This window comes from Indicator indicator, chromosome 13 (assembly GCF_027791375.1).
Source record: "Indicator indicator isolate 239-I01 chromosome 13, UM_Iind_1.1, whole genome shotgun sequence".
In the NCBI taxonomy this organism is placed as follows: domain Eukaryota; kingdom Metazoa; phylum Chordata; class Aves; order Piciformes; family Indicatoridae; genus Indicator; species Indicator indicator.
The window spans coordinates 28,504,734-28,520,406 of NC_072022.1; the positions used below are offsets into that span (position 1 = coordinate 28,504,734).

Below are 15,673 nucleotides of genomic sequence, written 5' to 3' on the forward strand. Positions count from 1 at the left end.
CCCCGCCTCGCTCCGGCCGCTCCACCTCTCAGGTAATACCGGTGGGGCCCGGCGGTGAGCCCACCCCCGGCAGGGACAAGGAGGGTGCCGCCGGGTGCAGCTGCGAGGGTCGGGAACGCCCTGCGGCCTGCTGCGGTTGCTGGTCCCCGAGGCCGCGGCAGCTCCGGGCTACGGACCGGGGTCAGAAGATGGGGAGCGGGCAGCGACGGCTGGGGCTGGCTTGCGCGGTGTTGCCATGACGACGCCGCAGCCTCGCCGCCCCCGGCTGTAGAGGAGCTCCGGGACGGCCCCTGCGGCTGCAGGCGTGGGAAGGCTGCGGATTGTTTCCTGTCGCGGCCCTCTCGTCCTGGCCGCGGGGGTCTCGCTGCCCTGTGGGGCTCGGCCGCCGGGACCTGCGTGGGAAGGCTGCGCGTTGTTTCCTGTTCCGAACCTCTTCTCCTGGCCGCGGGGGTCCTAGCGGTGCTGGGCTTGGTGCTGCTGAGAGCTCGGAGTTGAGGCTGAGGAGTGCTGGCCCGGGGCCGGGGGGTGGTGTCTGTGGGTCTGTGAGAGCGAACAGCGGCGAGCAGCTGGCTGGGAAGCAGAGCCCAGCCCGGCGGCGCTCCGGGAAACTGACTGCCCTGTCAATTTCGAGTCCCTGTTTGCTCTCGCTGTGTACTGGGAGCTCAGCCTGTGTGAACGGGGAGCACGCCGTGCCTGTGGTGGATCTTACTGACCCTGTTACCTGCCCTTGGATTCTGCTTTATGTTTTGATTCTGTGGATGATAGGAGGAACAGGCTGCCCAGGGAACTGCTGGAGTCCCCACCCCTGGAGACATTTATTAAGCCTTGGAGATGTGTTGTTGAGGGAGGTGGTTTAGTGGTGACGACCTGGCAGTGCTGGGTTAAGAGTTGGAATGGTTGATCTTAAAGGGTCTTCTCACTCCAAGAGTCCAGAGAAGAGCAGCAAAGCTGGGGAAGGGGTCTGGAGAATAGGGCTGGTGAGGAGCAGCTGAAGGACCTGGGGTTGTGCAGCCTGGAAGAAAGGATACTGAGGGGAGACCTGCTGGCTCTCTACAAGTCCCTGTCTCTCTTGAACTGGGGAGCCCAGGACTGGACACATACTCCAGCTGTGGCCTCACCAGGGCAGAGAAGAGGGGCAGGAGAACCTCCCCTGACCTGCTGGCTGCGCTCTTCTTCATCCGCCCCATGTTTATACCCTTACAAATAAGTTGCTCATTCTTGGGTTTGAATGAGGCAAAGGGTGACTGCCTACTTTTATCCAGGGATCATGTTTCTGGAGGCACATTTTACTTCAGTTTGCCTTGTCTCCTGCCTGAAACTCATCTCAAGGTGTAGATTCTCTCCTATAGATGGACTCACAGTTCAGCAGGAAGGAAGGGGACAGCGAGGGGGTGGATTTTCCATCTGTGCCCTTAGAATTGTTAGGATTTCTTAAAAGGATCTTGTTTGTAGAGGTGCTCCATAAAGATGTGGTTAGTGGTTATTGCAAGAGTTTCTTAGTAGCTAACAGACAAAAACTGTTTGGATTTGGTGCTGATCAATCGTGGAGGTTGTTTTGACCCCATCACTTCTGCTTTTAGTGCTTTCCAGTCAGCCAGGAGCTGAAGCTGGGAGGGGCAGAACTCGGGGCAGCTGACTTGTGTTAGCCACAGGTGTGTCCTATCCCACAAACCTCCTCTTGAGTATAAAGGGGGGAGTTTAGTGAGGAAAGGACCTTCTTTTCCTGTTCTGCTTTCCTGTAGGGGCTCAGTCACCGTCCTGCTCCTGAGGGCTGTGTTCCTGTGTGTTGAGGCTGTGGTATGTTCACTGTAGAACTTTGTCTGCTTTGTGTGGGTTTGGCTGCTTGCTAGCAGGGCGAAGCTGATGGGCAGAGTTTCTGCCAGGGGCTGGGGGGCAGAAAGGCTCAGCCTGAGACTTGCTCCTGGGCACACCCAGGGCACTGCTACAGCTTGTGCCACACCTTGGGGGCAAGAAGGCAGAGGTGGTTGCTGTGGGGAGGAGCAGACAGCACAGGGGATTCTCAAGTGCCCACCAAGGGATTGCAGCCCATGGAGGGCATCTTCAGGAGCAAGCTGAGGGATCCCCAGGGTCCAGCCTCTTCTTCCCTGGCTGCTGTCCCAGGAGGGCTTTGTCCCTTCTGCCTTCCATCCCCACCCCTGTGTTTCTGAATCCAGTTCCTGAACCTGGTTCCCATCTGCTGCTGAGTGCAGACTGGGATTTGCCTAGTGCCTGCTACCAGCATCAGTGGTGCCATTCTTGCCATCAGGGCTTGGGTTCCACATTGGTTTGTGCCTCTGTGTCTTTATCCCATGGCATTGTTCTTCTTTCCATCCCAGTTGGCTTAGTTTCTTTCCCACCTCATCAGCCTCTCTCTCTTTTTCCCTTTCTCTTTCCTTTTGGGTAGTCAGAGGGGTTCCTGCAGAGCCTCTGGCACTGTTCTGGTGGCCAGCTCAGCCCTCATCTTTGTCACACTGTTGGAGCTGATTTTTGTCTAGAGCAAACTGTGTTCTGTATCATCTGCATTAAATGCAGGGTGGAGGTCGCTGGGCTGGTAGCAGGTGAGCTCATTTATCTTGTTTGCAACCTTACCAAATGCAAAGAGCTGGTTGGAAATTGTTGATGTTGGTGTTTCTCTTGGTCAAACACAGGTGTGAGGATGTGTACTTGGCTTTCATTTGAAAAGTGTAGCAGCATCAGTTGTCAGAGAGAAAACTTAAGCAGAGATTAACTAACAAAATCCTTGAGGTCCTCTAGAACAGGGTTTTAAATATTATCAGGTCCAGTTGTTGGCCATCCTATTGCCAAGCTCTTCAGTTTGAGACAAACTGCAAGCCTTCAACATGCTGAAGCTCAGAGACATTCACTAGAGCCTCCAGAAAGCTGGAAGCAGCTCATTCATGTGATGATGTGCCAGCTCTCAGGCTTCAGCATGATGGTGTCTTGAGATGCATCTTTTGAACTCCCAGTGTTCTTCTGCTGTCTGGCCAGTGCACTTGGATCTAAATTCACAAGTGAATGAGAAGTGAGCTAAGAGTGGATGTAGGGAAGGTTTGGGCTGGGTGATGGAAGAGAATTGAGCCTTGCTGATGTGATGGTCAGGAGACTGCCTCCCTCTGAATTCCTGGAACATAAACTAGGTTCTAAACTGACCTGAACCAATCTGCTGTTGGAGCTTTTCCTTCCTCCCCTTCTCCTCCTAGTAATTCCTCACCAGGGTAGAGTAGGGAGGGAGGAGAACCTCCCATCACCTGCTGATTCATGCTTGCACATATAGAATCATAGAATTGTTTCAGCTGGAAAAGACCTCTAAGATCAAGTCCAACCATCAGCCCAGCACCACCATGGCCACCAAGCCATGCCCTCAAGTGCCATGGCCATAGCTTTCTTGAACACCTCCAGGGAGTGGGGACTCCACCACCTCCCTGGGCAGCCTGTTCCAATGCCTGACCACTCTTGCAGCAAAGAAATTTTTACTCATCTCCAACCTAACCCTCCCCTGGCACAATTTCAGGCTGTTTCCTTCCCTTTTATCACCTGAGTCTAGGAAGAAGAGTCCAACCCCCACCTGGCTCCAGCCTCCTCTCAGGGAGCTGTAGAGAGCAATGAGGTCTCTCCTCAGCCTCCTCCAGCCTGAACACTCCCAGGTCCCTCAGCTGCTCCTCCCCAGCCTTGTTTTCCAGACCCTTCCCCAGCTTGGTTGCCCTTCTCTAGACACCCTCCAGCACCTCAATGTCCTTCCTGGAGCGAGTGGCCCAAAATCCAAGCCAGTATTCAAGGCGAGGCCTCAGGAGCACACAGCCTGGGGGCACAATCACTTCCCTGCTCCTGCAGGCCACAGCATTGCTGCTCCAGGTCAGGATGCTGGTGACCTTCTTGTCCTCCTGAGCACACTGCTGGCATATCTTCAGCTGCTGTCAACCAGCACCCCCAGGTCCTTTTTCCACCAGACAATTTTCGAGCCACTCAAGAGTGTTCCTGGGGTGGTTGCGACCCAAATGTTTGTAGACCTGAGACCTTCCTGCAGTTTGGAGTCTGTGTGTGTGGATTTTTCCCCCCTTAGTCTGCAAATGGGGCGTCGCTCCTCGGACACGGAGGAGGAGAGCAGGAGCAGAAGGAAGAAGAAGCACCGCAGGCGATCGTCCTCCAGCAGCTCCTCGGACAGCCGAAGCTACAGCCGGAAGAAAGCAGGGAGGAAGTCCAGGTCCAGCTCCCGCTCTCGAGAGCTCCAGCCTCGCTCACACTCCTATGAGAAAAGGTGGGGTGGTGGTCAGCAGCCCTGCTGCAGCTGCTGACAAACCAAACTCCTTCAGATAGAGTCACTTAGGCTGGAAAAGACCTCTGAGATGGTCGAGTCCGAACGTTACCCCAGCACTGCCAGGCCACCCCTAAGCCACACAGAATGGTGGAGATTGGAAGGGGCCTTCAGAGATCATCCACTCCAGTCCCCCTGCCAGAGCAGGGGCACCCTGGGTAGTCCACACAGGAATGCATCCAGGCAGGTTTTGAAAGTCTCCAGAGAAGGAGGTTCTACAACCTCTCTGGACAGCTTGCTTCTAGGGTTCTGTCACCCTCACAGTGAAGAAGTTTCTCCTCATGTTGAGATGAAGCTGTGTTCAAGTTTGTATCCACAAGCCATGTGCTTCAGCACCACATCTCGAGGGCTTTGAAACCCCTCCAGGGATGGGGAGTCCGCCACTGCCCTGGGCAGCCTGGGCCAGGCCTTGACAACCCTTTAGGGGAAGAAATTGTGCCTAATATTCACCATGGAAGCCAGAGATCCAGCAAAAGTTGTCTCAGGTTGCACCAGGGAAGGTTTAGGTTGGCCATGAGGAAGAATTTCTTCCCCAAAAGGGGTTGTCAAGGCCTGGATCAGGCTGCCCAGGGCAGTTCCCATGGTGGAGTTCCCATCCCTGGAAGGGTTTTAAAGCCAAGGAGATGAGGGTAGTGCATCACTGGAACAGGTTGCCCAGGGAGATAGTTGAGGCCCCATCCTTGGAGATATTCAAGGTCAGGCTTGATGGGGCTCTGGGCAACCTGATCTAGTGGAGGTGTTCCTGCTGACTGCAGAGGGTTGGACTGGATGGCCTTTGGAGGTGTCTTCCAATCCATTCCACGATTCTGTGGTTTAGTGGTGACCTGCAGTGCTGGGTTAATGCTTGCACTCAATGACCTTGGGGGTCTTTGCCAACATTAATGTTTTTATGATTTTATTTATTAGACCTTTCCCACCTGTTTTCAGTACCTGACCTTTTCAGGGCAGATGTGGTCTCTTGCATGTCTCAGACTTGTAGAGTTGCACTGTAGTCAAACTGAACAGATGGTGGCCAATTTAGATTGAGACTGGAGATGAGGAAGAAATTCCTTCCAGTGAGGGTGGGGAGAGACTGGCACAGGTTGCCCAGGGAGGCTGTGGATGCCTCCTCCCTGGAGGCGCTCAAGACCAGGCTGGATGAGGCCCTGAGCAAGCTGGGCTGGTGGGAGGTGTCCCTGCCCATGGCAGGGGGTTGGAGCTGGATGAGCTTTGGGTTTGAGTTTTGCAACCCAAACCATTCTATGTATCTATGAATTCCAGTGGAGCTGGAAAATGCTCCTTGAGTTCACCTGCCCTGTCAATGTGTAAGGAACTGCTCCTGCCAAACCTTTGCTTGGCAGAAGAATGCCAGTGAGGGACAGGGCTGCTTGTGGAGGTTTCTTGGTTCTTTTCCATCCCTTCTTTCTTGTGTTCCTGCTTAGCATCTCCATACAGCCCTTAGGGGACACTAGGAGATGACGTGGGCTTCAGTGCCAACAAGATGCTGATGAGATGCAGCTTCTTGAATCCCTTTAGTCCAGTGCAGACATGGCTACCTCACAGATAAAAACAGAGCTCTGAGGCAGATTAAAGCCTGGACTAGTACCAGCTGACTTATATTGAATCCAGAAGAGAGGAAAGTGTCTGATTTTAGGATCTGGCTGGCATCTTTGCTTTGCTCTTACTTCAGGCTGTAAGTCACTGTGACATGCTGGGATCCTGCTGGATTTATCCCTGACTCTTAAGAATGAAAAGCAGCAGGCTGTAAGATGACTGCTCTGGATTTAGCAGGAACATTCTGTTCCTGTATCAGGAGAAGATGTTCTGTAGCAGTTAACCTCCATAGCTCTCCCTGTGTGGACTGCTGCAGCACTACAGGTCCATCATAAACCTTCTGGTTTATCCTAGGTGAGCTCACAACACTTCAACCACATCCTAAATTGCAGAAGTGTTTCCATGTGGTGCTAGGTTTTAATATTAATTAAGCATAATAAGGGCTAAAGATACGAAAGTTCTCATAAGGATTGTGATTGTTTAGTTAGGTGTTCAGAAGTTGGAGGGGAAATGTCAAGATGAAGGCTTGGAATTTGTCCCTCTCCCTAGTTTTGGGTTTAGAGCTGTTGGTGTGAGTCCAGAAGAGGCCACAAAGATGAGCCAAGGGCTGGAGCAGCTCTGCTATGGGGCCAGGCTGAGGGAGCTGGGAATGTTCAGCCTGGAGAGGAGAAGGCTCCAGGGGCACCTTAGAGCTGCTTTCCAATAGCAGAAGGGATCCTACAGGGAGGCTGCAGAGGGACTTTTGCTGAGGGTGTCTGAGACAGGCTGAAGGGGAATGGTCTGAAGCTGAGGCAGAGCAGGGTTAGGCTGGAGCTGAGGAAGAAGTTCTGCAGTACAAGGATGGTGAGACTCTGGAATAGGTTGCCCAGGGAGGCTGTGGAGTCTCCACCTCTGGAGAGCTTCCAGTCCCCCCTGGCCATTGTGCTTCTGGGCAAGCTGCTGTGGGTGTCCTGCTGGAGCAGGGGGTTGGACTGGATGATCTCCAGAGGTCTCTTCCAACTCTCAGCATGATGGGTTTCTGTTTCAAGTGTTAAACATCAAATCTAGTCTAGTGGTCATGGAGGTATTGGGCAGAAGGTTGAGCCTGGTGATCTTGGAGGTCTTTCCCAACCTTTATGATCCTATGAAGTTTGGCAAAGAGGAGGTGAGTTGCAGTGAGCTGCTCTTGAGGCTGAAAACTGTCAACAGCTGAGTTGTGCTCCTGGCCTTGCCCTGGGGGTGTAGTGCCTGATTCTAGGCTAACCAGTGAACTCCTGATTCTCCACCTGCCCTTTTTCTTGGGGTGCCTGTCTGGCTTAGACTATCAGCTCCTTAAGGTGGGCATTGCCCATGTGCAAGTGAGTTACTTCTTCCAGTCTAATAGAATCATTTTGGTTGGAAGATCGAGTCTGACTATCCTACTATTGGTATTTGAGGCTTCTGCAGCAGAATACAAAAATCCCACAAGTTTGTGTCCCTTTTAATTAAATTGAGGGGTTTTGTTCCTGGCTTTGGTTGGTTTTTTGTGTGCAAAGAGCAGCATGGTTTTGTTTCAGACGCAGACACAGATCCAGCAGCAGCTCTTCCTATGGCTCCAGGAGAAAACGCAGCCGGAGCAGGTCGAGGGGCAGAGGCAAATCCTACAGGTCCCAGAGATCAAGATCAAAAAGTAGAACAAGAAGGTAAGAGTCTCTTTTTTTATTTATTTCGCCCCCACTAGCAAAAATAAGGAATATTTCTGCTTCAAAACATTTATTTCAAATCTCAGTTATGGTTTCTGAGGTTGGACTAGAATCCTAGAATGGCTCAGGTTGGAAGGGACCTCAGAGATCATCTACTCCAACCTCCTGCCATGGGCAGGGACTGCTCTCATCCAGACTTGGTTGCTCGAGCCCTCATCAAACCTGGCCTTCAACACCCCCAGGGAGGGCACATCCACAATCTCCCCAGGCAACATGTTCCAGAGTCTTTCCATCTTTAGTCTGAAGAACTTCTTCCTGAGCTCCAGTCTAACCCTGCTCTGCCTCAGCTTCAAACCATTCTCCCTTGTCCTGTTTCTTCATGGAAAGTCCCTCTGCAGCCTTCCTGCAGGATCCCTTCAGTTCTTGGAAGGCAGCATTAAGGTCCCCCAGAACCTCCAGGCTGAACAACTCCAACTCCTTGCAAGTGATTGTCTGAACTGTGTCACTTGAAACCCTTCCTAATTTGAAATCCTTCTGAGCTAGGGGTTGGACTAGATGACCTTTGGAGCTCCCTTCCTACCCAGACCATTCTATGAAATCTTTACTGGTAGAAAATTTAGTTTGAAGATATAACTTTTTAATTGATTTTATTTGATAAGTGAAAAAAAAAAAACACATTAATAAAGTTCCCTTGGGTTAAGTGTCATCATCTGAAAATTTCTTGTGGATGTATTTTGGTTACAGAAATCCCATCAGCTGGCTCCCTGAAAATCAGACTGAACTCTTTTCCCTTTCTTTATCTTCCTTAGGAAGAGATGAGTGTTTAATTGGGCAAATTCTTTTCTTACTATTTAAACATTCTGCCCCTTTCCCCTCTTCCTTCCCTCCCTCTCCTGCCCCCTTTCCCCCTCTTCCTTCCCTCCCTCTCCTGCCCCCTTTCCCCCTCTTCCTTCCCTCCCTCTCCTGCCCCCTTTCCCCCTCTTCCTTCCCTCCCTCTCCTGCCCCCTTTCCCCCTCTTCCTTCCCTCCCTCTCCTGCCCCCTTTCCCCCTCTTCCTTCCCTCCCTCTCCTGCCCCCTTTCCCCCTCTTCCTTCCCTCCCTCTCCTGCCCCCTTTCCCCCTCTTCCTTCCTTCCCTCTCCTGCCCCCTTTCCCCCTCTTCCTTCCTTCCCTCTCCTGCCCCCTTTCCCCCTCTTCCTTCCTTCCCTCTCCTGCCCTTTCCCCCCCTGCCTCCTTCCCTCCCTCCCTCACCTGCCCCTTTTTCCACTACTATAAATACTATAGGTACTGAAGTTGTTCATAGCTTGGTTGGTAAATGAGTATTTCCAATACCAAATTTAATCTTCAAGGCCTTTTCCAACCTTAAGGATTCTGTAATAATTCCAATATTTAAATCTTGAGCAGCTGCTTCAAATGGGGTTAGAAAATCTGCTTCCTGCTCCTGTAATTAAAGATGCTCCCATTTATTTTCTATGCATTTTAGCAATTAAAAACATTAGATAAAGTTTTCTCTGGATCTCAGAATGAATGCTAGCATTTTTATATTGAATTTAATTGAGGCTATCAGGCAGATCAAAGCTGTTTACACAGCAGCAGCCAGGTGATTGTGCTGTGTGCACAAAGAATTGAGTCAAACATCTCATTTTTTTTCCATACCAAATCAGTAGAGCTGTTGCCTCTCAATGCTGAAAAATCATTCTTGAAAGCCATGAACATTTGACTTTCTCTTCTGTTTTTCTGCTCTCATGACTTATTCACAGCTGTTCATTAGAATAGTTGCCTGGACACTTATTGCTGCAGTGCCTTTGTAGTGGCAATTTGGTTATTTGAAGTCTCTCATTGCTCTTTGAGTGTATTTACCCTCTGAGCTGTGTGCAGAGAAGCTGCTGTGCTGTGTAGCAGAGTTCCTGGAAATATCCACTCTTTGACTTGAAAAAAAAAAAACAACTGGGTTTGAAACAGAAAAATGTTCAAACCCAGGTGAAAGTGAAGCTGTTCTGCAGCATTAGGAAATCAAACCTGATGGATTCTGGTTTATTTCCCTCTTGTTCCTGTCACACACGCTCAGGAAAAGTCCCTCTGCAGCCTTCCTGCAGGATCCCTTCAGCTACTGGCAGGCAGCTCTAAGGTCCCCCCTGGAGCCTTTCCTTCTCCAGGCTGAACACCCCCAGCTCCCTCAGCCTGGCCTCATAGCAGAGGTGCTCCAGTTCCTTGGATCATCCTTGTGGCCTCCTCTGGACTGGCTCCAGTAGCAGTAAAAAGCTCAGCTCTGTGCTGCTTGTCTTTGAAAAGCTGCTGGTGTGTGGGCAGAGTACCACTGCTAGGACTTCATAGAATGGTGAGAGCTGGAAGGGACCTCTGGGGATCATTTAGTCCAACCCCTCTGCTAAAGCAGGTTCTTGACTCAGGACCTGAGCATCTCTGTTAATTATCTAAGGAATCAATGTAAATGTTGCAGGTCTCTCTAGCTGGTGAGGAAGGGGAAGTTTGGAGCCCTGGGTCCCTTAAAATGTGCATTTAATTCAGATGTTGTAGTATCACACAGAATCACAACATGGAAGAGACCTTCAAGATCATCCAGTTCTAAACCCTCTGCCATGTGCAGGGACAGCTCCCACTAGACCAAGCTGCTTAAGACCCCATCAGGTCTGGCTCTGAACATTTCCAGGCTTGGAGCCTCCCTATCTTCTCTGGGCAACCTGTTCCAGTGCCTCACCACCCTCATGGGCAGGGATTCCTTCCTAATGTCCAATCTAAATCCATCTTTCATTTTGAAGCCATCTGCCTTCATCCTGTCACTCCATGCCTTGGTCCAAAGTCCCTCTCCATCTCTCCTGCAGCTTCCTTCAAATCCTGAAAGGTTGCTCTAAGGTCTCCCTGGACACCTCTCCAGGCTGAACAACCTCAACTCTCTGTCTGGCCTCACAGCAGAGAGCTTCCAACCCTGCCAGCATTGCTGTGGCCTCCTGTGGCCCTGCTCCACCAGGTCCCTGTCTGTGCTGAGGGCTCCAGAGCTGCCCCAGCACTGCAGGGGGGGTCTGAGCAGAGCACAGCAGAGGGACAGAATCCCCTCCCTGCCCCTGCTGCTGGGGATCAGCCCAGGCCAGGCTGGGGCTGGGCTGGCAGCCCACAGTGGGTCTTGTTTGTAACCTAAAATTATAAATATAGTTGGGTGTTTTTTTTTTTTTTTTTGTGCTTTCTCTCAGAAGCTCTGAAAACTTGTGCCTATTATCGCTGTTTCATTTGAGATCCATGCTTTTGTTTTTTTTTTTTTCTGAGTCAAAAAAAGTGGGGCTTGCAAGTAATGCTATAAATGTAAAGCTGTCCTACAGCAAGCTAGTACAATGCAAATAGGGCCCTTAATAAGATCACAAACTGAATTGCAGCAAAACAACCCAGATTTACATTAAATTAGGAATTTTAAAACCCGATTTAGTTTGTTTTACTGAGCATTTGCTTAATAACATTTTGCCTCCCTGCAATCTTTTTAAAGCCAATAATTCGTCTGCGGAGCGGCGAAGGAGATCCTCGATGGAGAAATTGAAAGCAACAGCTTCACTTTCTCCAACCACACATGGCAGGGAGAGGAGGGGGGGGGGAAGAAGAAGAAGAGAAGGGAAAAAAATATTCCAGCTCTGCAGAATTTAATAAATCATCCCATTTCCTAATTTGATCATATTAGATGCTGATGGTAGGGAGAAGCATTTCAAATCCCATCTCCTCATTAATATACATCAGGCTGGGAGGGAGGGAGGGGGAATAGAATGAAAATACTTATGCAGAGATGTCACAGTTCCTGTTTCTGAGTTTACTAAGTGGAACAGGTTGATGTGATCCTGGGTGCTATTTGTCAATGTCTCACTAAAATGGTTTGGGTCGAGTTATGGAGTCCAGCGAGACGGTGGCTGATAAATCAAAAGGGGATTGAGTGGACAGGAGGCAGTGATTGATACTGTGACAGGATATGAAGAAAGGAATCTTGATAGCAGGCATGCAAGATATTGAATATGAGGAGCAAAATGGCCCTGGAGTATGGATATTATTCAAGGAAATGAGAATAATAATAATATCAGCTGGAAATGATTGCTGGGTGAAGATTAGGGGAGTTCTTATTAGAATATTGTGCTGCTCTGCTCTAAGGGAGGGGGAAACTCAGGTTTCATAGAATTTCTATGTGGAGAGAGGTTTGTTAATATTTGGAGAGCTTCCCCTGCCACTTGTTCTGCAAGTTGGTCCTAGCTGGAGATGTTTTTATATCAGGAGTGGGGCCACAAATCTTTTAATTCAGGGAGCTTTAAATAAAATTAAGCACAAGATGGTAGCCTTGATTCCTTGGTTTCCTTCCAGGCTGTGGTTACAGAGTGTTTCTCTAGGATTGCCCTTTAAATAGTCACCAGAATTGCTTTTAAATATTTAATTTTAATTTAAATGTAATATTTAAAGGGGATTCTAGAGGATGTTTAAATATTTGCCAGAATTTCCTTTAAATATTCTACAGAATTGCCTTCCAGAATTGCCAGGCAATTCTGGAGAACATTTAAAGGCAGTTCTGGAGAATATTTAAATATTTGCCAGAATTGCCTTGAAATAGACACTTCCTTTATTTTTTTTTTTTTTTCCCCTCAAGGTGTTTTGGCTTTTTCCCTTTAGCTTCAAACTGATGCTTTGAGAGATCTTCAAGGCAGTTCATTCCAAGACAGGCACAATAAAAGAGCCTAAGGAGAGTAACTACCATGTGTAAGTTAATCCTAGGTGTAGAATTTATTCAAGGGGGCTCTGGACAACCTGATCTAGTGGAGGATGTCCCTGTTGAGTGCAGAGGGGGTTGGTCTGGATGAGCTTTGGAGGTCCCTTCCAAGCCAGCCCATTCTGTGATGCTAGGAATTGATGCCTTTGAGCTGGGAGTGAAGGCAGTGTTGGGTGTTTGGTTCCAAATGTATGTGTAGGGCACCATGGTTACATCTCATTTCTTCACCCTTTTCCCTGACTGATTTAACATTTAAATGGTGTCCTGGGGTGCCTTAAGAGTGTGGCCAGTCCAGTGGGTCAAGAGGGGATTCTCCTCCCTTTCTACTCTGCCATGGGGAAACCACACATGGAGTAGTGTCCAATGCTGGGCTCCCCAGTTCAAGAAGGACAGGGAATTACTGGAGAGAGTCCAGGGGAGGCTATGAGGATGATGAAGGAACTGGAACATCTCTGTGAGGAGGAAAGACTGAGAGCCCTGGGGCTGTTGAGCCTGGAAAGGAGCAGCCCCAGAGGGCATCTGATCAATGTCTATCAATATCTGCAGGGTGGGTGTCAGGAAGAAGGGGCCAGGCTCTTGGCAGTGGTGCCCTGTGATAGGACAAGGGGCAGTGGACACAAACTGGAAGGCAGGAGGCTCCACCTGAGCATGAGGAGAAACTTGCCCTCAAGTTAGAGATTGTTGCCATTGGGTTTGATCTGCACTCAGAAAGTACTGGCAAGGGTCAGGCATCTTTTGTTGTGTGAGGGGTGGGGGTTTGGTCTCTGCGAATTTTTTTTTTTTTTTTTTTTACTTTCTTCTTTAAAATAAATCCAAAGCATTGCTAGGAAATGCCCCAGTGAAGAGTCAGCATGGCACAGGGTGCTGGTGTTGGTAAGACTTTTGACAGATGGATGCTTTTGTGTGTGCATCACTTGGAATGGTGAACAGGAATGGGGCTGGCTTCAGCTGGTCTCTCCTTTTTTCCATGCTTCAGGTGTTTTAGTGTGGTAGTGGTGACAAAAAGGATTGTCAAGCCATGAACCAGGCTGCTCAGGGCATTGGTGGAGTCCCCATGCCTGGAGGGGTTTCAAAGCTGTGGAGATGTGGTGCTGAGGGTCATGGGTTGGTGCTGAGCTGGTACTGCTGGGGTAAGGGTTGGACTTGATGATTTAAAGGTCTCTTCCAATCACAACGATTCTCTGATTCTATTCATGTGTTAGTCTTTCCAAACTGAACCCTTGCCCTCTCAGATCTTACAGCTGCTATCAAGTGTTGCATCAAGACATAATCTGTGCAAAGCTTCCTTTGAGGTCCAGGCTCTGTCCTGGTAGGTACACACTAGTGGAGAGCTTCTCATACCACTGAAGGAGTTCTAATTATCATAGAATTGCTTTGATTGGAAAAGACTCTTCAGATCATCCAGCCCAACCATTCTCTAACTCTGCCAGAGCTGGTGCTGACCATGGCCCTCAGCACCGCAGCTCTGCCTTTTTAAAACACCTCCAGGCATGGGCATTCAGCCACCTCCCTGGGCAGCTTGTGCCAGGCTTGGAGAACCCTTTCAGTGAAGAAGTTTCTTCTAAGGTCCAACCTCAACCTCCCCTCCCTAAGGCTGTTTCCTCTCTTCTTATCGCTTATTGCTAGAGAGAGGAGACCAACCCCCACCTTGCTTCAACCTCCTGTCAAGAGTTCTGAACAACTTGAGGAAGAATTTTCTCTCTGAAGAGAAGATGAAGATTTTTAGGAGAGGGGAAGATAAAGGGATGAACATTCTGAGGTAGACATCTCAGCAGCAGTGCCTAGTGGAACAGATGATGACAGGTAGAGAGGAAAATTGAGTAGCCTTATGAGCTAGACAGCTTCTGGAGGGAGAGGGGGAGAGGTTAGCTAGAGAATGGATTGGAATGGCTCCAGCAGTGGGCAGGGATCATCACAAATGGGTTGTGCTGCAGTTGTGTGGATTTCAGTGATTTTTGAGGGTGCTGTGAAGATAATTTAAATATGATGCAGCTGGATGGAGGGAAGCTGGGAGCTGGTTTGGGATGAAGTGTAGAGGTTTTGCTTGTTGGGGGTGTTAGCATAGCTGATGTTAGCTGTCATAGAATCAGTAAGGTTGGAAAAGACCTTTCAGATCACCAAGTCTAACAGTAAGCCAACTACCATGGCTGCTAAACTGTGGCCTGTGAGAAAGGAAGGGAGAAGGTAAAGATCTTCTGAACTGTCCTTCCTACCAGTGTCAGACAGTATGAGTTTTATTGTCTGATGGGAAGAAGATGGAAGGAATTAGGAAGTGAAATTTGAGTAACAGGCGCAGCATTGACTGAGAGTTGTGGGTGGAGAGGGGGCAAGCTTGGCTCTTTCTCTCTGCTGTGAGAAACAAGGAATGACAGCTGTGAAGAACAAGGTTGGGGGCATCTCATCAGCCAGGCCTGAAAAGCTGTCTTAAGCTATAAAAATGCTTTGGAAATGGAGGCAAGAAGCAGATGAAAGTCCTGGAAGGAATCAAGCAATGCTATTTAATTTGGGATGTTTCAGTACTAATTTATTTCATCTCAGAGCAGCTACTGGAGTTGCTGTTCAAAGTTTGGATCTGCTGCCTGTTCTTGTTGCCCAAATTAACATCCTTATGTGCAGCCAGACCCACAGAACTCTTCAAGGAATCCAGGTAGATGTTGCAGGTTTATCTCTCTCCTCACTGGTGAGGAAGGGGAACTTTGGAGTCTTTGGTCCATTAGAATGTGCATTTCATTCAGATGTTGTAGTATCACACAATCACAGACTGGTTTGGGTTGGAAGGGACCTCGAAGGTCATCCAGTTCCAACCCCCTGCCATGGGCAGGGACACCTCCCACTGGATCAGGTTGCTCAAGGCCTTATCCATTCTGGCTTTCAACAATTCCAGGCTTAGAGCCTCCACAGCTTCCCTGGACAACCTTTTCAGTGCCTTAGAACCCTCATGGGCCAAGAGGTTCCTCCTAAATCCAGCTTCTTCCAGTTTGAAGCCATCAGCCCTCATCTGTCACTCCATGCCTTGGTCCAAAGTCCTCTTCCAGCTCTCCTGTAGCCCCCTTCAAATCCTGGAAGGATGCTCTAAGGTCTCCCTGGAGCCTTCTCTTCTCCAGGCTGAACAACCTCAACTCTCTCAGCCTGGTCCCACAGCAGAGAGCTTCCAGCCCTGCCAGCATTGCTGTGGCCTCCTCTGGCCCTGCTCCACCAGGTCCCTGTCTGTGCTGAGGGCTCCAGAGCTGCCCCAGCACTGGGGGGGGTCTGAGCAGAGCACAGCAGAGGGGCAGAATCCCCTCCCTGCCCACCCACACTGCTGGGGATCAGGCTGGAGCTGGGCTGGCAGTGCTTGGTGCTGGCTCCTCTCCAGCTCTGCACTCCCAAGCCCTCCTCAGGGTTGTTCTATGCCCATTCTCCACCTAGCCTGGATTTGTTCTT

At 49.7% G+C, this 15,673-nt stretch overlaps 1 protein-coding gene across 1 annotated transcript in view; it reads left to right on the top strand.

Annotated features, from left to right (window-relative positions):
* The first annotated feature begins 4,067 nt into the window (after positions 1–4,067).
* RSRC1 (arginine and serine rich coiled-coil 1) overlaps positions 4,068–15,673 on the top strand; it is a 137,689-nt gene continuing 126,083 nt past the window's right edge. The window contains exon 1 of the mRNA XM_054385774.1: positions 4,068–4,255. Coding sequence (XP_054241749.1) covers positions 4,068–4,255 — 188 coding nt within the window. The remainder of the gene's footprint in view (positions 4,256–15,673) is intronic.